Source organism: Vipera berus (genome assembly GCF_964194415.1).
Source record: "Vipera berus genome assembly, chromosome: 2".
NCBI lineage: Eukaryota > Metazoa > Chordata > Lepidosauria > Squamata > Viperidae > Vipera > Vipera berus.
The window spans coordinates 121,306,655-121,328,345 of record NC_138203.1 but is presented as its reverse complement, the minus strand read 5'-3'; the positions used below and the strand labels follow the sequence as shown (position 1 = coordinate 121,328,345).

The window sequence follows — 21,691 nt, the reverse complement described above, 5'->3', positions numbered from 1 at the left end:
CAAAAGGCTATCAGCTGATTTGCAATGACAACATTGCTATATATTGATTCATTCATTTGTTCATTCATTTATTCCTAATCTATCCCACAGATGAAGTTCTATGGGTAGTTTACAAAATTAATCTACCCTGATTAATTTGGGTCCTAAGGAAAGAGTTCAAATCTATATTTAAGAGCCAGTTCCTGGAATCCAAGAAAAAAATGGAAGAAAGTGTTGACAATCCCACGTCTGTGTTACCAATGCAATTTTATCCTTCTATAATCACAAGAGATCCAAGGTATGGTTGTCTGTTATTTTTCTTTCAATAGACAGCCTATGTAGTTTAGCGTTCTGTGTCACATTGTAGACAAATAGGTGCATATGAAAAACTCACAATCATGACCAGAAAGGCAGTGGTTCTCTTCTAATCTTGGCTGATATAACTAGTATTTAAGGTATGTTGATTTATTGTAGAGATAGTAAACATCACAACTAGTAGCCTAATCTCTATGAAATTCAGTTCACTTTCAAAACTATTGGTGATGATCACCAAACCACATAATGTGTATAATATAAAGCCTGGGAACTTGACTATGACAGTGATTAATTTAGAAACTAATCTCTGACTGCTAAGGTGGGCATTTTTTTTCTCAAGGTCACATTTCTTTAGGGGTAACGGTTGAAGGCTGCATACCAATGGTAAAACAGACTGTAATCAGTAGTGCACAGGGAACCTATTCTCTCTTTCACCAACTTTTTGTTGTCTTCTTTTGATATCCTCTTCTCTTTCTTTCTTTCTCAAGTAGGGGCTGCCAAATTAAAGATAGATTGCTCTTTCAAAGAACTAAATTGATTGCTAACAAAAGACTTGTGCATTTAAGCCACAGGGCCCATAAAAGTTGAGCCTATAGTGGAATTAAATATAGGCTCTTAAAAGGCTTTGATCTGCTTCCCAAAGAGAATTAAGGGTAGGTGAGAATGACATAGCAACTAATTTATAAATTAATTAGCACTAGAGTAACCTCTCATAATTCTTCTGGCCTTAACATGCAAATAATATCACTGCCAACAGCAGGGACAAAGGATACAGTTGCCACAAATAAAGAGAATGATGAAATAGATGCAGACTAGCATGCCGGGAAAATAGGGGCCGCCATAGGCCATGATCCCATCATACATCACTGCGTTCCAATCTTCCCCTGTCAGTATCTATATTTCACAGTTGGACAGGGAAAACATCAACAGCAGATCAGATAATTCTACAACTGCTCCCCAAGAAAAACTTCCCACAGTCTTGTAGTGAACAAATATGGTACTAATCTCGCTGCTTGTTTCTTTTTGGTATAAAATCACAATTTAAAGATGATTGTGAATGGCAGGAGGTAATTCCAAGCAATATTTCAGTCATATACTCTCCTGGCTCAATTGAATCATTATTTTTTATTTTTATTTTTATTTTTATTTTTATTCCATTTATATCCTGCCCTTCTCCGAAGACTCAGGGTGGCTTACAAACTTAGCAGTAGCCTTCATTCTATGCATATGCCTGCTTATTAGGGCTTTCACACACACCCCCAAGCGGCATTATTACAAAGTCAGCTTAATTGACCCCAACAATCTGGGTCCTCATTTTACCTACCTCGGAAGGATGGAAGGCTGAGTCAACCTTGAGCCTGGTGGGATGCGAACCTGCACTAATTGCAGGCAGCTGGTGTTACTTAAGGAGGCATTAGCCCACTGCTCCACCAAGGCTCTTAGCAACTGTCCGTTAGCTCTTCCACACATTATCATTTGAATGGTGGGTATATACCACAAACCTTTATTATATCCTCAGACCCAGTGAAACAATCTTCTCTTAACCATTACCAGCTTTGCTTTTTTCATAATATTAAAACCCATTAAGAAGTCAGGACAAATAATTCTTCTGGCAGCAAAATGGTGTTTTTTATATTTAATGTAGCTAAGAGTGAGAGGAAACCAGAACTCTAATTTCTTTAGTTTTATGCATTTCAGGTTCAAAGCAGAGATGGCAAAGGCAAGGCCAGCTTGGGTGAGTATATACAAGAGACAGAATTAAAAGCTTTATGTAAGCAGAGTTAATAGAGCTGCCCTCACACATTTTGCTCTTAAATGTTTTTTGTTCCAAGTGGGGTTTTTTTCTCTCCTGATGGGATTTAATTTCAGTTCTGGAGTACATCAAGGAAAAGCCATTTGGATTATAATGGCTTTAAAGAGAACTTCATGAATTTACTTAGGTGTAAGCAAGTATATCCCTCCATCCAAAATGTATACCTATTAAAATTCTAATAAGCAATGCTGAGTGTACCTGAAGTTGATTACAATATTTCAGTAATCTTCACAGTGTTGTTTACTTGACCATTCTCTTAAGCCTTTTTCAAAAGCTAGGCTTCAACCATTACAGAAATTTGAAGCTGTTTCTAAAATAACTCATAAGTCTAGGGAACCGCTTTCCTGACAGCCATTACCATTTCCCAAACCTTGAGATAGCATTCATTCTTGAATAGCTTTAAGAATAATATTTTGTCAGCCTAAAAGTTAGAGACAAGGATTGCTAGCGGCCATGTGCCTGGCATTTATATTTTGGAGGTCATTCACAAAACATCTTATATATTTTTTTATCAAGAATCAGGAACCAAAGAAAGTGTTTTTACTAACTCCAGGACGTATATGTGTCTAAGGAGCAATAGTTTATAATTCAGGCTCTAAGCTAGAACAGGGAATGTCAGCTCCCAACAACTCCAGGTAGCATGGTCAGGAGCAAAAGACTGTGAGAGCTGCAGTTGAAAACATCTGAGAATGCCACCTAGATATGATGGTGCTGGCCCTTAATCACCTTTCTAAAGATTCTGGTCCACTGCCATAATGTGCAGCCTTTTACCTGGAAGACGGTGAGCAAGGCCTGGGGGAAAGTGTCAAAGGTGCTGCGTTTGGTCTGAGTCTCATCAAAGTTAAATTTGCCACCGAAAAGCTGCATGCCTAGCAAGGAGAAGATGATAATGAAGAGGAACAGCAGTAGAAGTAAGGAGGCAATGGACTTCATGGAATTCAGCAAAGAAGCCACAAGGTTGCTCAGCGAGGCCCAATGCCTAGAAGGTAAGTCATGTAAAAGTAAGCAAGCTAAGTAGCATGGAGCATGTTTAGAAGTCAAGAGTTAAGTCAGCATTATAGGATAGCTTTTGAGGACCATTGTGATGAGGAATTCAAAGAAACAAAACAGGTCTAGCAATGGATGTCAGGCAGCTTGGGAAAGGTTTAGCTATCCATGTATTACTAAATTATCAACATCTCTCACTACTTCTTCATAGTAGTTTTTCTAGCTAGAATTACAGTATAGCAGCTGTCAAAAAACTGTATATTGGCGACCTAGATCTTTCAATAGTTTTGATTTTTTTTTTCTTAGGGCATTACTGAACATTTGTTAAGTTTACATTAAAATGGCAAATTCTTTTCTACATAATTTATGCCATCTTTTTTTAAATCTTGTTATTTTTTTCTACAAGAAAGAGTGACTGAGGCTAAAATCTCTACTTGTTTTCTTGAAAGTAAGTCTCAGAATTAGTGGGGTTTAATTCAACATACTTTGTGCTTAAGCTTGGATGCTATAGACATCAGACATAAAAAACCTATCATGTAAACACAGGAAATACTTGGCACAGATGGTTCAAGGTCCCTTTAAAAACATCATGTTTCCAAGTTCCATATCCTCAAGAAAGTCAGTCAATCCTATGTAGTATATCATCTGTCAGCTGCATTTAAGTATAAAGGAACTGGAAGAATAATAGCAGCAGCAACAGCAGCAGCAATAGCAAATACTAATTCAAATCATCTCCTCCTATGGGAATTTCAATATATACCGTAAGTAAATGTTATTAAGCTGAGCAATCTGCGTGAATGGCTTATCCCTGGCTAATGGCAACTTTCTTACCTAGTTATTTTGAAGATTCTCAGGAGGCGGACACAGCGGAGCACAGAGATTCCAAGGGATTGCATGATCTCGAATTCTACCAGGACAGTCTCCAATATCCCACCACATACCACAAAACAGTCAAAACGATTGAAGAAGCTGACAAAATAGGCTTGGAGGCCTAGACTGTACATCTTCAGCAGCATCTCCAGGGTGAACAGTGACAACAATACTTTGTTAGCGTATGCTGCAAGAACAAAAGGTATAGGGCAGAAGTTCTCAAACTGCGCTGTGGATCATTTCAGTCTGTGGAAAAGTTTTCAGAACAATTAAAAAGTTTCTGCTTCTAATAAAGGAGATGAAGGTATTTTATTTAAGATTGAGTTTCAAAAGAGGCTAACACTCCCCTATGGCTACGATAATCATAATACAACAGTAGTATTACTTTTACCATTTTTAAGGGGGCCCTCCTCAGCCATCTGGCTAAGACCATACTGATTCTAACACTGATTTTGATGAAAATTCTTCCATCAAAAATAGAAGTTTTAAAGGACAAGTTATATATGTGCTTCTGTTGGCACCTCTGACAAAGTCTGCAGAAATAATAAAATTACAGAATCGCTGTATGGAACACAACACAGTAAATTCTCTGGGGCAGGACTAATCAAATTCTTGCTCCTATTGTATACTATTCCATCTGAAGTCTCACAATACACTAGACAAAGTACCACACTGCTTGTTCTCAGCTCTGCACATTTAAAGATTAAAGATTAACAAAACAATCAAAAATTATAGGTAGTCCTCATATAACAACTATTTGAACTTACAACAGTACTGAACATATATACTTGCACTTAGTTGTCAAAGTTACAGCCATGTTTCAATAGTCCCCTCCCCACCGCCTATCTCCACAATCTTTGCTTTTTTGGTCTGTTGCACTCCATTACTCCTAGTTGACCTTCACTGTCATGTTCCTGTTACTGACAAAACAGGTCTGACATGGCCATTCATGAAACAGCTTCTGGCTGTAGAAGGCCTACTTTTCTCCAGGTCAGGTGCAGCAGTTTCCTCACAACACTACAGGAAGTGGGCCTCATGTGGTCAACAGCTGCCTTGTGAAGGGCCAGGCTGGATATGCCTCATTATCAATGGGAAGGAGAAGATGGCAAAGAAGAGTTAGCACAGCCTATGGACCGCAGTGCAAAGAACCAACCTGGAAGAACGCAGGGTGGTTATGGCTGGTTCTTTGCACTGTGGTGCTAAGCTTGGGGCAGCAGTGACTTTGTGCCACACTGGCAGGCTTGGGACAGTTGGGGGAAAACACACCAGATTTGGACCCTGCTTGTGCACCCTCCCATCCCCAGCAGCAGCCACCCCAGCCTAGAACCTTATGAGGGAATCTGCACCTGCAGCAGCAGAGGGAGAAGATTTTTGCCAGGACTCTCCTAGAAGGAGACTGTGCAATCCTGAGCTGGAGCAGGGGTGGGGGAAGAAGTCAGGCCAATTACATCCTAGAATCTCTCAGGATATGTCTAGTAGCTTAGAAAGTCATCTCTTTGAGGTGTAAACAAATAAAGGACTTGACTCAATTGGATCTCATTGTCTCATTTCTGGACTTGACCCTGAGATACCTCCTTGCAACTTCCTGCTGGCTTCCCCATTGACTTTGCTTGTTGGAAGCCAACAAGAAGTTGCAAGGAGGGCCTTGCTTAATGACCTGTGACTCTCATTTAATGATGGCAATGGGGACTGCCAGGATTGCTGTCATTAAGTGATGTGGTCACATGATGTTGTGTTTGCAACTGCATCACTTAGCGATGGAAATTCCAGTCCCAGTTACTGTTGTTAACCAGGACTGTCTATATTTGACTAGGGTAAAGAAAAAAAAGCAAGAGATGACATTTTCCTTCCTTTCCTCATGATCGTGACAGCTAATAACAGCATATGTCTACAGCCTAATTTGGGGCAGACTGGAATTAAATCTGTTGCCCTTAATGCATTTTTTCAAGCCTAAAGGGAAAAATGATCAGCACAGAGAAATGGCCAACTGGCAATTTGTCAAGCAGGTTGGCATGGCAGCTTCAGCAGGAAAGAGCAAACTAATACATAGCTCCTTCAGCTTGGGATCCAATAAGCAGCAGAACCATATCTGCAGGAAAATCAGGTGATTCCAGTAAGATGCATTAAACAACAGAACAGAAGTGATAATAGTGCTTAGATTCTGTATATAATATAATATAAAATTTCAAAATGATTTATGTTGGGAATCGTTTGTTCCTTACTCCCCACCTCACCCCACTTAAGGTGGCAAGCAATTTTGCACAACACACATACATACAGGTAGGTTCTTTGGCTCATAAATAAAAGCAAACATGCTTTTTTGTCAGATTTAATGAATACCCCCTGAAAAAAAAATGCATTTCACATATCCCTGACAGGATAGCAGGACTTCTGTCTTATGCACTATTCAGTCTCCTTGCCCTCTGTTACAAGACATAGAACAATTTATAATGGGACAATATAATGCCATATAACATAATAGAAGAGGAAGAAAGGTTGCCATTTTAGGGGTAAACCTGCTCAATTATAAGACAAATTGACAGCCTGCAGTAAACTCAGGGTCTAGATGTGGAGAAACAAACTTCAAATTAACCCTGGCAAGATGGAGAGGCTCTGGGATTTTGGTCTTCAAGGCTTGGGCGATAGTCGTTCTTTAATTCTAGATGGGCTGGCACTTCCCGACTGAACTTGTGCACATTTTGGAGATTGTCCTGGATTCATGGCCCCTGCTTGAGCAGCAGGTAGCAGCTGTGGCTAGGGAGGCCTTTTCACCAATTTGACTTGTGTGCCAATTGAGCTCTTTGCTGGACCAGGAGGTCTTGCTCCTAGTCACTTATGGCTTGGTCAATTCCCATTGGGATTACCACAATGTATTGTACATAGGGCTGCCCTTATAGACCATCCAGAAGTTGCAACTGGTCCAGAATGCAGCAGTGATAAATGCCCCTAAATTTACCCACATTTCACCCCTATTGCATGAGCTGCACTGGCTCCCAGTGTCTTTTAGGATGCAGTTCAAAGTGCTGGTTATTATCTTTAAAGTCCTATAAGGTACAGGGCTGGGTTATCTGTGGAACCATCTCTCCTAAAGACATCCAACTGTCCTACTAGATTGGCACACTCCTAGTCCCTGCCTTTAAATGTTGCTATCTTATGGAACCTAGGAAACATTCCTTTCCCTGCCCTATGGAACATCTTTCCCCCTGAAGCTATCAGGCACCCACCCATTCAACCTTCCAAAAAGTGCTTAAGACTTGGCTTTTCCCCCAAGCACTGGGATAGGGTGAGATTGAGAAGATGAATTTGTTGTGGGCCACTTGGGTAAGTTTAGCTATAGGCTTTGTTTTGTTTTTAGTGTTTTTTTTATTTTACACAGATGTGGCTTTATTTTTTTGCTTGTAAGCCACCCAAAGTTTAGTACAAGAAAGGTGGCTATATAAATGTTACAAATAAATAAACAAACTCTATAACTAATACTAAAATTGTTTAAAAGAAAAGAGGATAGAGAAACCTGCAGTTTATATCTGTAGTTGGACATAAAATATGTGTAACCTGCTACAGGGATTCCTCTCCTTTCAGTCAACTGTGTCTCAAACTGAATTCAACAGTGAGTTCCTGCTTTCCTGTGTTGAAAAATTTGTTTCCCATATGGCTACCCAAGGCAGTCCTAATGCCTAGACAAGCCTCACTTGTTTGAGGTTGTCTCTATTTACTATGTCTCGCAGTCCCACCTTGGATTTGAGTCAGCCAATAAGGCTGCTTGTAATGTTCAGAAGCAATGGTGAGGGTATTCAGAAACACAAGGAGCAGGACCATCCAGTAGAAAGAGACAGATTTGACAGCCAAACGGCATTTCCTCCGAAAAAGTCTGTTGATGCGCTGTACATGGCGGCTGGGATACAAAAGGAAGAACAAAAATTATTGAACAGCCTAGCAGCCAGGACAAGAATGGAAAGCCAGGCTGTTGTTATACTCACCAGAATTTGGTCTTGGAAAGCTTTCCTCTGTGAAAAATAGAAATTTAGTAAAAACTCAAAATAAATTCTTCAGCTAAAACTGAAAGACCCAAAGAGAAGTTACAAATCTATTTGGGATGCTATGGAAATGGTTCAAAATGAAATCCCACAAATCATCATTAATATACCCTAAAACATCTTTTCTAAATACAGAATCAAGAAACCATTTTTTAAAATTGGCTCTCATCCCATAGGGTTGGCAGTCCATGGCCACATGCAGCCTTCTAGTCATCCTTTGAGACCCCTTAAAATTTGCTAACAGAATGGTGATTTTCAGCTACACAGTTTGGATGGCAAAGTATGGATGGCAATAGGAGCCTAAGATCTCTATATGGTACAAACATTTCAGTTTCCTTCCCCCTTCCCTCTCCAACCCATAACGCCTTCCACAAAAGGCTGAACATTTGAGCTTACTATATTACTTCTAAAATAAAAGGTTGCCACCTGTCCAGCAGGATGAGTTGCTGCCTTACCTCCCCTCCCTATTTTAAGAGATTGCTGACCTTTGGCCTGCACCTAGTAAAATGCAGTTTGACACAGATATTCTAATGCCATGAATAGAGACTTACTTTTTCCCCATTATCATATATGCAGGGTACTTTTCTAGAGTGTGCTATTTAAAAAAAATAGGGAAGATCAAAACAAAATGATACCTCTAAGATAACCACTTTGGACAGGGGCTTCAGAAGGAGGCCATATATTCAGCATGTCCACTTGCTCAGCAAATTTGCTTAACTAGACTATTAGTTAATAGAGGGAAGAGTTCAGTTTGCAGTAAGAAGTGCTTATTGAGACAGAATTTGATCAGAGATATGAGATGCAAGCTTAGGAGAAAGCAGCATTCACTGGAGGATTTCCTCAAGGGAGGTAAGAATATTAAAAATAGTAAAAACTAAAATGGATCAGTTATCAAATACAGTATATAGTCAAACAATCTGTTAGTTAAAGAATCATTTTCTAAATCAGGTGTGTCCAACCTTGCCAACTTTAAGGACCAACACCCAGAATTCCCCAGCCAGCTAGATGGTGAATTCTGGGAGTTGAAGCCTTCAAGTCTTCAAGTTGCCAAGGTTGGACACCCCTGTTCTAAATGTTGGCTGCTGGTCTTATTCTGGACTAGAATAGAATCTAAACACTTGATCTTAAAATTTAGAGCATCTGTGAAGGACTTAGGTGGACTTGGTCCAACAATGGAAGACTGAAAACAGATTAGGGACTTTGCTTTCTCAGTCCATCGCTCTGAGATCCTTTCAATAGAAAATGCCAGGAACTAATCCCAAAAGCCCTTATCCCCATAGAGAATGTACTCAAATGTGGGGAGGAGGGCCAACAGGAGGCAACCTTTTGGATTCCCCAATACTTTCCTAGAAGAGTTAATTTGGTCTGTAGAACACTAATAATTAGCATTGTCCTGCAGTTCCCAGCCCTCCTCTCTGGCCAGGCAAACTCACAAACACACATCATAGCAGTGGCTCTGAAGGTGCTCTTCATCTTCAACATTCTCCGTGTTGACTGAGGTACTTTCGCTGGCAGGAAGACTGGCTGAGGAGAGAAAAGCAGGTGAGATTTTTTGGGGGGAACAACCGCAAGTTCTTCCTGCAGTATTTCTATTCACAAAGACAGCTGCCACCATTGAAACCATAGGATTGACTCTTCCTCAGACCATCAGTTTGATACGTTTATGATATGCAGAAGAAAAGGAGATAGTAAATACATGGACCTCCTATGAACAGGCTTTGCAGATTTTTTTTATTTATAAAATTGCAAAACATGTTTACTGAAGGCAACACGAGCAAACAGTCAACTAAAATTCCCTTCAAATTACATTATATTTTCCAAATATTTAGGATGAATGCAACTATAATATCTATATGCTTAATACAGGTAGTCCTCGACTTATGACCACAATAGGGGATCAGAATTTCCAGAGTTTCTTAAACGAAATGCTACAGATTAAACCAGGGAGTGTGATATCGTCCTCCTATTAATCATGGATGCTGTTGTTTGGCCAGCAGACCTGAAAACTGGCAAAGAGTATCCTATTGCTACACTTACATGCCGTAGGGATAGGAAAGACACATTGCGGCAAATGGAATTAGATAAGAAAATTCACTTGGAGGGGGGGAAAAACACTTGGACAAGGAATTGCCATAAGGGCATACAGTAAGAAAAATCCAATAATCAACCAAAAACAAAGAAATAAAAATAGAACCACCACCTCCCCCCCAGCATGATTCCCAAATAGGTTTGTGAAATCAACAGACTTCATTCTATAGAATGAAGCATAGATAAAGAATGAGGTGGAAACATAGTATCTACATAGCTTCCTCTGCTTAGCCCTTAAAAGAAAACTAAGCGTGGACACAAAGGAGTATGAAAACATTGAAAATTACTGTGGCTGTCGGAGGAATGACTGCGGTGCTTGAACCATTTCTTCTTCCTCTTCTTTCCCATCAGGTCGGCCACAGTAGCGTCTTCCACAAAGAAGGCACAGATGAGAGAAAGATTGAAAAAACATGAAGGGAGGGATATATAGGAACGGGAATTACTTAGGAACAAAATGGATGGAAACAGATGGAGAACAATAAATGATGAGAGCCAGATGAGAGAAGAAAGGAAATGTGGTAGACTATGGACTATGCCTTGTCCATTTCTTTCCAAACCATTAGAACTAAAGAGCTTAGAATTTCAAGACTAGAAGCAGCTACCCAAAATCTCTTCCCATTTGGGTAGTGATAACTAGAGGTCTTCAAACAGAGAATGAATTTAGATCCTGAACTAAGGAGGGCTTTGACTAGATAACATTTAAGATCCCTTTCAGCTCTATGATTCCATTATTTTGTGTCCATTCCTCTAAATTCCATACATATTGATTAGTATAATATAAAATGGGAGGTGCGTGTGGCTTAAATGTGCCATTTTAATTTTTATGACATATTTAATCAAATTTTGAATTAGTGATAAAACGTATTTTATTACTTAAAGAAAAAAATAAAGGCCCTGTGCTGTTCTTCTTGATTAATTTTGAAATTTGCTGTAAAGTTTATTTCATTGCAAACTCTTCTGTACACACACCAAACACACACAGACATAATGTAGGTAAAAATATTTTAGCGCTATTTTAAAAAGCTAAAGATGGTGCCAACCAAAAAGATAATTTTTAATCTTAGTTTTAATCGTTTTTAATTGTATATGATGTATTTTAACTTTTAATTTTCCCTGTAAACCGCCCTGAGTCCTACGGGAATAGGGCGGTATATAAATTTAAATATAAATAAAATAAAATATAAATAATTATGAATTTGCTTTGGGGTACATAGGGACAGAACTATGCTGCTGTAAAAGTTGAAATCGCTCTCTTTCTACTCAATGCTCACTTGTTACTCATGAGTAGATAGTCTATAAATGTAGACTTTGCATGAATACATGCAAGGAAATATGGAACTTATCTATACCTATAAAGTAGGTTAAAAAAGCAATATCATTATATATGTGCATTAGAAATATATATTTGTTTTTGTATGTTGCATATTTATTATTAGAAAATGATATGTAAAATTATAACTATTGTTCTAACAATATATTACTGTATGGTCTGTATCTTATTTTTTGTCGTAGTTTTCATTTATTTTTAAGCACTTGTTATGTATTTTTTTTAAATGTACTTTTGTGCTTTTTGCCATTTTCAAATTTTTTTACAAAAAAATTACTCTCCTTAAAAACACACAGTAAGTAGCACTGAAAAGAACTATTGCTTGAGACAACAGACAACTATTGTCTGTTTGTGGTTAAGAGAAATATTCCCATACTATTAAAAATGTTTTCTAAATGCCCTATAAAAAGTGAGTGAGGAACTTTAGCAATTTCTCTGTATTGTGGGACCACTATGCAACATGTCTGCATTCATTTTTGGAAGTAATCTGAACAAAAGGAAGGACCAAGATCCCTGAAACTTGTTTCAGTTGGGGAGAAATGCAAACTGACGGGCTGAACTGTAACCTTCATTTCTCTTCACCGCTCTCAACACTTGTTCAGTGAACCCAAAGCAGCTGATACAGCTCCAGTGAATTAATTAGCACCAGGAGGTGGATTCTTGGAATTGAATGCCATTTTCTCAGGCTACAAATAATAGCTACAGGAAATTAAAGCTGCCACTAATTGGCCAGTTCTGGGCACTGCCAAAGGGAAGAGCACAGCCGGTGTCAGGACCCACCTCAATCCACATCTTAGGAAATAAGAACTCTTGGATGCAAGTTTAGTCCAAAAGGAAAATGTTTACTAGGATGGAATCGATTGTGGCAATACAAGACGGAATCTAACAAAGTTACATTTCAATCCTATATAAAGCATTCCCATTTCAGCCCCTCCCCTCATCCATTTGGTCAGGCTCTCATCATTTGCTTAGGTGTCAGGTCCTTCCATGGGAAAGGGAACTCTCCTTGGTTTTATGGTTATTGCTTTTCTTTTTAGTTGTAAATGAAGATGCAATCCAGATCTGTCTCTCCCCCTCCCTCCCCCAGTTCAAATGTTCCCTGTTGTTTGAAGATCGCCTAAAGTCTATCCTCTCCCCCCCCTTCGGAGAGATGGCAGAATCCCCAGAATAAGCACATTGTTCTACCTATACATTTATGAAATGTGATATAAATGGATTCTGACAGCCGGTGTCTCTTACTGCAACCAAAGGGCCAGGAGGGTGACAAAGAAACAACAGATGCAATATGGAGAAATGGAAACCACAAAGCTATCAGCCTGTTCTTCCCTATTCTCCACTAACTCTATTCCTGTGACTAAGCTGGCATGCTCCATTCACAGTGAACTTGCTGCATCCTATTCACACAATTGAAGCGGCAGAAAAGCACTCAAAATAAATAAGCAAATGAAAACCCCAGCTACGTATCTTAAAAACATTCACACTGGAGTCCCCTGCCCTCTTCATCCCAATCAGAATTCCTTTTCAAGCTGGCAGTTCAGTTGGTTTTTCCGCTAATCTTGCACTGCTGTGTCTTGGATTGATTCCTCTCTAATCCCCACGTACAGAGCTGCTACAGATGGCAACATCCAGGCTGCTAACTAAACCATCTCTAGAACAGCAGAGTACAGTCCCTGGCAAACAGGGGAGGGGAGCTGGGAAGGAATGGTCCTGAAAGCTCTTACAGGTATGCTTTTCACTTGTCTCATCTTTTTCTTCATCGGGCTCAATGTCTCCTGCTTGCATGATCCAATCCAGATAGCCCTTCAGATCTTCCTCCATCTGCTGTTTCTCTCGCAGCTTTTGGAAGTCTCCCCGGGCTTTTGCCTTCTCTCGTTCCTTAGAGAATTCCCTGTGGATGGAAGAGGTCAAATTAGTTGACTGCTTGGACATCATCTGAAAATTTGTATGAAGGCCCTCCTTGTCTTTGATGTGCAGAATATTAATTTTGGATCTTGTTTTCTGAACCTCTTTTATAATTCAAGCATCCTAGCTGTAGTCCAATTATTTTCTCTGACCTCTTCATTCGTGTGTCTTATGTTTAATTAGATTATGAAAACACGGACATTACTTGGTACTTATTTTTTCTACTGTTTTTTCTTTTTATTCTAGATCCTTTATGGGTTTTTTTTAATGAGAAAGGAGGCTGCTGTAAAAACGCAAAAGTACACAGGACCACATTCTAGCTCCCATGGCTAGACTTGAAAATTTATAAACTGGGGGTTTTCAGACTTGGCCAGTTTAAGACTTGTGGACTTCAACTCCCAGAATTCCTCAGCCAGTGTGCCTTGCTGAAGAATTTTGGGAGTTGAAGTCCACAAATATTAAATTGGCCAAGTTTGAAGACCCCTGGTGTAAGTTATTCTTGCTGAAATCTAAAAAAAAATCCAAAAGACAGAGTTCCAGACATTGCTTACTGCAGTTCTTTGCCCTTGATTCATATTTGAGACAAGTAGGATAAATTAAGTAAACCAGGCGCAAATGTGAAAAAATTGTTGGCATAATTTATGCAGGATGTTTACATACTTTTTTCCTTTATCAAGGAAGACAAATACATTCTGGTCACATGTCCAATGTTCCAAATCTGACTTACCCACTTAACACACCCAAAACCAAATTAAGCACAAAGAAAGAGCCAAAGATGACAAGGCTGACAAAATAAACCCAAGGTAGTTCATGACCCACTGCATCTTGCATCTGGAATAATCAAACAAACAAACAAAAAAATACTTAAGGAATCGTACATCAAGACAGGCTGAATTGTATGAATTACTACAAGGAAGTATGAACAGAGGAGACTTCTGTTCCTCTGCCCAGAAGGAAATAGCTTACCCAGTAGAGAACATCAGTCCAACCTTCCATGGTAATGCATTGGAAGACAGTAAGCATGGCAAAAAAGAAGTTGTCAAAATTGGTGATTCCACCATTGGGTCCATCCCACCTGCCACGACATTCGCTATTGTTTACTGTGCATTCCCGACCGTGCCCAGAAAAAGCACAAGGTGATGGGTCTTCCTCAGCCTCCAGATCTGCAACAAGTAGAAGATGAGTCACAGTGATGACAGAAACAGGATCATCTAATAGATTTATTGCTGAGCTGAACCAACTTCCCAAGTATGTTCAAATCTCTTATAAATCTCCCTGCCATACCTTTAGCCCTAGATCACCGAGAGTAGTCACATTAATAAAATTGACTTACAATTTCTGTAATTTCTTTAAATCCAGCATAAAACATATTAGCAGGCCACTTTTTAAATCTAGACACATGATTAGGACATCTGACTTATCTCGAAAAGATCATTCAAAGTGGAAAATCATTCAAACAAGTCAGAAGAGATGTGTTACAGAAATATTTCATAATCTTCAATGGTTACCTTCCAACCAAAGCTTGCATTTCTGAAAATTTAGCCAAATACTGAACCCTAATCTGCAAGAATGAAGCAGAAGTGTGTCCTCCAGGCATTTCGTATTTGAATAGAACTAACTTTCAACTGTGTTATTTCTTGGAAGCAGAGGAACAAGAGTTGCCTTGCCGAGGGGCTAATGGGCAGTAAAAACACAGACTACCACTGGATGCCATCAAGGGTATTCTAGAAAAACCACTTGTTTGCTGTCATTTTATATAATCTGGAGTTTTTAAAATATAGATCTGACAGACTTGTGCTATACTCGGTGAATTATACCTGAATCAATCATGAAGCAGGTCTTGTGCATGCGGCCAATGAAGAGCTCCAAGCCAATGATGGCATAGATGATGATGACAAAAAGAACAAGTAGCGCTATGTGCAGAAGGGGCACCATGGCTTTCATGATAGAATTCAAGACAATATGCAGGCCTATGAGACAGAAATGTTTAGGGCACCACGTCAGCTTTTCAGAACACAAGAACCTCTTCCAGCGTGAAGGGTACAATTTCAATTGACTCATCTCAGGAATAAGGTGCTGAGTAGAGGAAATTCTCTTTCCTCTTGCGCAGTGTTTGCCAACTTTGCCAACTTTAAGATGGGTGGGCCTCAACTCCCAGAATTCCCCTGTTGAAGTCCACCCGTATTAAAGTTGCCAAGGTTGGAAAACACTGCCCTAAGGACAATACAGATTTGTAGAAAACATAGAACTCAATTGTTTCTAGATCACTTAATTAAACTTTATATATATCATAATCAAGGTAGTTCATTAGAAATTATCATATAGTGATGCAGAGAATGGCAAACATGTGCAATACATCAGGCTGTGCAATACATCAGCATATAAACCTACACATAGTCCTATATGAGTCTAGTACTTATGATGCAGTACAGAAGAATTAATACAAGCTGGAATGTGATCTCAAATTGTATTCTAAAACAATGACAAAACAATTGTATTATAAAACAATGACAAAACAGTCATATATAATTAAGTTCACAATGTGCAGTCAGCATGCCAGCAGAGTTTGGCATCACAGCATGTATGTGCATACTAAGAGATGTTATTTTCTGTTCAGCCTTTTCCTCCTAGGCATATATCTGAGAAGCATGAGTACAGGAGATGCTTACTAGGAACCCCAGAGACCAGACGCAGAGGTCGCAGGACACGAAAAGCTCTCAGGGCTTTGACATCAAAGCCACCTGGCTTCCCACTCATGTGATGGGCCTCCCCAGGCTTGTGGGAGACTTGTTCCAGAATGACACTGAAGAGACTGTAAGGAAAACAAAGGACAGGACAAGGCAGGGGAAGATTGATTTCAGGATGATGGACCAAGTTTGCTTTCACCAGCATTCTGAAATCACTAGGATACTTTATACAAATGGTATCTTCAACCTAGGTAACTCAAGATCTGCTAACTTTAAATGCCAGAATTCCTACCAATGGCTTTGCTCACTAAGGAATTTTGGGAGCTAAGGCCACATTTTGGAGACTTTCAAGTAAGGGAAAACTAGGTTACAGTAGGTGTTGGTGTATCTCTGTCAGGATCAAATGATTTTTAAATGACTCTACCATCATCTAAACAACTGAGTATTAGACGTGTTTGACAAACTATTGGATTAATTTATTTAGCACATGGCATATCATACATGGACGTGCAATATAAACATTTTGCCTAGATTATAAAAAACACAATAAAGTATAACTGTTAAAAAGATCTATATTCAGATGCCAATGTCTAGGCCATCTAACCACTGAAGGGCAGTATCGTTTACATGAAAAAAATCAGATATTGGACTGGTAAATGCCCTTAGCTTACAGCAGGTCACAATGTGATCTACATTTTGTTGTGGGTCCCTGCAGTCACACTAAGGGGAGGATAATATGTCCCATTTATACAGTGAGTTCTGGCAGACACTGCATGAGGTGTAAATCCTATTCAGAATTGTCCATTGCTAGTGTGGTAGTTCAAAGCCTGGCATCTTTTGTGTAGGATCATCTATATATCTTCCTATATCTGGAGGTTCAGCAATCCATTTGGCTTTCCACTGGGAATCAGTATCAAAGTTGTTGAGCAGATGTTATGCAAGTGCCAGTGGGGACTTCTAGATTTGAGCCTTCCAGCTAATAAATGATGAAGGTTGGCATGCACCAGTAGGAATGAGTTGTTCATACTTTTTCTGTATTCTCTCACTAGTGCATCTTGCCTTCATACAGCTGGTGGTGCTATATGGCTCAGAACAAGAAGCCAGCAAGTCAAAATAGTTTTAATACATCCGCTTGTAATCCTCATGGTGTTATTGAGTCCGGCATCTAACTTACTAATATGGCAGCAGTTAAGCTATACAGGGGCACAGTATTCTGCTGAAGAGCAGACTAGCCCTAGTGGTGATAGCCTGAGGGTGACAGTTGAAGCTCCCCATTTAGTTCCACATAGTTTTTTGTTCCTAATATTGGTTTTTGCCACCATATTCTCTATATGTACCTTATAGGAGAGAGTCTGGTCCAAGATATTTTGGATGAGGGATATAGGGGAATCAATTGTTGTTTAAGTAGACCTTTGGGGTTTCATATGCTAGTTGATTGTTAAAAGTGGAAGCACGTAGTTACTGTTTTGCTGGTGATAGGAGTAAGCCTCTAGTCAGTGAAGAATTTCACAGTGAAACTACTGTAAATCTTCCAGTTCTATTTTCTCCCACCCTTTAAAAATGTTCTATAAATCTAATGCCGAAATGGCAATCCTAAATGCCCCTTTTTATATTAGTTTGGTATTTATAGTTCCCAGCTATTTGATTCTCCTGGTCTATTAACAATTTTAATATAGACAATCTGCTTCAGAATCTATTTGTTAAACAAGATGTCTGAATGACAAATATATACAGTACATGTGTCACCTCAGTTTCATGAGGCACGGAATACGGTGTATATGTAGCATTAGGGTTTATGCTCATGCATAAACCTAATTTCAGTATTATAAGTAATACAAGGTGATGGAGATGCCATCTTTTTAAATTAAAGCCATTATACTATTTAAATTAAAGCCATTCTGTTTCTGCCCTCAACCAAAGAAAAATTCAGATAGCTCCATTGCCTCCTAGGAAATAATGGAATGTAATAGGAGGAGAAATTACGATAGCTGCATTTTGCCAATTATAACATTCTAATAACAAACAGACCTTTCTCTGCAACTCTTTAAGTCACAAGAAGTCACTCAGGACTGGAATTTACTTTCTCTTCTACAATACATCCTTGCTTGCATTGCCTACTGTATTTCTTTCCACTTAAGCTAAAACGAGGCTTTTTCAATGTATCAATAGTATTTTCTTTCTTTTTTAACAGATGATTCATTTGGAAATTACATTTAAGAATCAGACCACTGTGAGTCAAACTCCTATACTGAGCTAAAATAAATCCTTGTGTTAAAAACTTACCCCACTACAACAATGACAAAATCAAGAAGATTCCAGCCATTGCGAATATAAGCGCTAGGATGCATAACCAGACCATAGGCAAGGATCTTGAGGAAAGTTTCCACTGTGAAGATGATGAGAAAAACATATTCCACTTGTTCCTGTAGAATTGGGAGGAATAGCAGCAGGAATACCAAGTTACACTTGCATTCTGTATTTTGAAACCAAGTGTGTTGATAAATAGTCCAAAATCAGAGCTGTCCCTAATAAATCCATTCATAAGATCAAAAATGTAGGTTCCAGGAAACCCACACTAAAAAGGACTGGAAATTCCAATCACGGAAAAATAAGAAGGATTTTTCTGGATTAACACAACCTCAGTTCAACACCACCACGAGAGTTTTACAAGCCTGCTAGGAAAGAAGAGGCAAACACCGAAGACACAAATGACAGAAGCGCAGAATGCTGGACATCTGTCACAAACAAGCACATCCTGCAAATATTAGATCCTAGCATCCAAAATTAGGGAAGTGTAACACACAGCAAAAAAGAAGCATAGGTCTACAGCAAAGAACACTGCCCATTCTTTCTATCTTCTTTTTCCAAGTGGTGGAAAAAGAATGTAGTCTCAGCACAGCCTTCTGTACTAATGCTTTTCACTTACTAGCAACAAAAGAGTTAAAACCTGAACTCTACCTTGACATCATAATTTATGAAATTCCTCTCCTTTCACCAAAGGGCAAATGTCATACCAATTGTACAACTTTCCATGCTTAAGTCACACACACACACACACACACACACACACACACACACACACACACACACACACCAACAACTGACTGGGAAATTGGATGGTGCCTGACCTTATAGGTGTTTCTGAATTTTGCCCCAGAGAGACAAACAGTCAGGAATTGGCCCGCCTCCAGTTTCTGTCCATGGATTATTTGGGATTTATTCCAAGGAATCTGAGCTCCAACTCTAGTCTTGACCCCAGCTGCAAGTAGCAGATGCATTTGAGAGCTTTTGGTCAGAGTGACCAGAGCCAGGTTGATATGTCCAGTGGGTTCAAATCAAATAAAAAACTTTATTACACTCATAGACCAGCATAAAAAATACAATTTTAAAAGGTAAAAATATGAAATACACAAGATTAAAAACATTTTAAAAATGACTATATTATAAAAAAATGAAATCAAAAATAAATCTTAAAAAATCTGTAAAAGGGATAAAAACATTAAATATAAAAAATGTATTTTTAGATACTTACGTGACTAAAATTATATATTAGTTTTAAAAATTGTATTTTTCTTCTATTCTATGACCATAATTAAGATTTTGATTTGATTTGATCTGATGCGGCAGTGGGGAAGGAAAACTGTTACCTCAGCTGCCATGACTCACATGGGTAGATTAATGCCTATTAGGAGATAATAGTTCTAATTAGCATTAAGGTATTGCCTTGGGCAGAAATCAAGAGGTAAAGATGGAACCATTAAGAAAGGAGTGAAGAGGCAGTTATGCAGGATTTTTGGTATCTTTGGGAAGAAACTACAGTAATGCAGTGGCTTTAGAACCAGAAGTCAAAGTTAGGCTTCCTAAATTTGCAGGGACCTGTCTCATGGTGTCTATTGATCCCTCTAACACAGTACTGTCTGCTTTGACTAGCAGCAATTTTTCAGGTTCCTTAGGCCTTCCAGAGGCACTTCTCAATTCTACACTTTAAACTCTTGTCAGATTCTCAGTCTGACATGCAAAAGCCGTGTTCTTTCATTAAGTTCACACACTCTTCTCACTGCTCACACACTTACTTTCTCTCCACTCCTAACCTGAGGAAAAGCACTCACCAAGTTGTGGTTGGAGACATTGGAATCATCCTCTGGAAAGGGAATATAGACTCCTAAGGCCACACAATTGGCAAAGATTGTCATAAGGATGAGGATGTCAAAGGGTCTGGAAGACATTCAAGTTAAGGCATCAAACAGGAATTTCTTCTCCCACCCTCCTTTCTTCCTTTTCCTAATATGCAAATGTAGGATACTTCCACTCTACTATGCTGATAGCAGCTCTGCGGATGGGATTGTTCAAACGTAGACAGAAGAGGGCTCGTGGTGAACGGTGCACCACGTTGGAGCCCTGGGTCTTATGCTTGTTCTGCTGCTGACGCTTCTTCTGAGCAAGGCTGCCAGTAGAGCCCAAAGTATCTGAACCCCCACTCGTAAGCGTCCATGCTATGGCCTGGCTTGATGCTTCCACAAAAGCCTCGGCTGCTGATTGGGGTGGTGCCTCTGGAGAGCCCAATGCTGCAAAGGAAGAGTATGGCAACAAGAGACAGAAGGAATTAAGTAGAACCCCAACATCTTGTTTAAAATTTGTGTGTGAGTGAAGGGGCAAAATAACTTAATCTCCTCTTTAAAAAAAAATCTGAAAAAAGAGAAGTGGTTACTGGTAATATAAAATACAATACAGCATGCTTCAGCCTAGAAAACTAGTCCAAGCTGGAGGCTTACATGAGGTCAATCTATTTATAAGTTTCTCTTGCATTTCTGTCCCAGTGTATATGCCATATTGATTTTACTATCAAATCTATGCATTTCTGTTATTCCAGTACTATTCCAATCTTAAACTATGTCACAAACACCTTACTTTAACTTCTTTTCTAGAGTGACAGGACTTTATTTCAAACAGCCACTGTAACATCAAAGTTCTGTTCAATCTTCTAACAGGAAGACTGCAAGTTGCCCATTCTTTATTGAGTCCCACAAACCTGCTTATTTGAACACCCACCCACTAATTTTGGGAACAAGCCTCAGAGGACACAGTCAAATACATGCTTCTAATTCAATATGCGTAGGCTACCCTATAAAATCTCCATCTGTCCGTACTCTTACTCCTATAACCAAATATATCAACATGGGGTTACTCACGTCCTCCGTTGCACTCCGACTTAGACATCTTGCAGGTTGGTTGAGTAAAGAGGAAGGAGAAGATGTGTAAATTTCCAAAAGAACGGTAGCAGTTCAGATCGATTATCTCTCCACTGTGCAAGGAGGGATCTCCATTATTTTAGTATTTCTCCCCAGATGGGGAGGGAGGGCCAAGTTAAAAGCTAATGGAGTCATGAAAAGGGAGTGCCAGTCCCCAGATGCACCTCTTGCTTTCACTATAGGGGCTTGTCAGAAAGTAACCAGATTTCCCCCTTGTGTCTGCTTTGTGCTCATTTGCTCTCTCTCCGTCATTCTCCCTCCTTTCCCTTACTGGGTCGAGGATTAAGGCAGATTGCCTACTTTAAAGGGCAGCAGAGGAAGGGAGGAGGCAGCTCACAGCTGGTTAGGTCACAGTTGTGGAGAGCTGGGGACATCCCAATCAACCAACAGGATGAGATGCAGAGAGTAGTCATGATCCTTTGTGACATTAGAAAAAAGGA

At 39.3% G+C, this 21,691-nt stretch overlaps 1 protein-coding gene across 1 annotated transcript in view; it reads right to left on the bottom strand.

Annotated features, from left to right (window-relative positions):
- The window catches only part of CACNA1F (calcium voltage-gated channel subunit alpha1 F), a 66,409-nt gene extending 46,199 nt beyond the window's left edge, over positions 1-20,210 (bottom strand). Inside the window, exons 1-14 of the mRNA XM_081318927.1 lie at positions 20,112-20,210; positions 18,286-18,425; positions 15,985-16,127; positions 15,133-15,285; positions 14,282-14,478; positions 14,043-14,146; positions 13,135-13,301; positions 10,374-10,454; positions 9,432-9,522; positions 7,942-7,968; positions 7,696-7,856; positions 3,926-4,151; positions 2,879-3,086; positions 1,068-1,188 (exon numbers count right to left, since the gene is read on the bottom strand). Of these exons, the coding sequence (XP_081175053.1) occupies positions 1,068-1,188; positions 2,879-3,086; positions 3,926-4,151; positions 7,696-7,856; positions 7,942-7,968; positions 9,432-9,522; positions 10,374-10,454; positions 13,135-13,301; positions 14,043-14,146; positions 14,282-14,478; positions 15,133-15,285; positions 15,985-16,127; positions 18,286-18,425; positions 20,112-20,195 (1,903 nt within the window). The 5' untranslated portion in view covers positions 20,196-20,210. The remainder of the gene's footprint in view (positions 1-1,067; positions 1,189-2,878; positions 3,087-3,925; positions 4,152-7,695; positions 7,857-7,941; positions 7,969-9,431; positions 9,523-10,373; positions 10,455-13,134; positions 13,302-14,042; positions 14,147-14,281; positions 14,479-15,132; positions 15,286-15,984; positions 16,128-18,285; positions 18,426-20,111) is intronic.
- Positions 20,211-21,691: the final 1,481 nt, after the last annotated feature.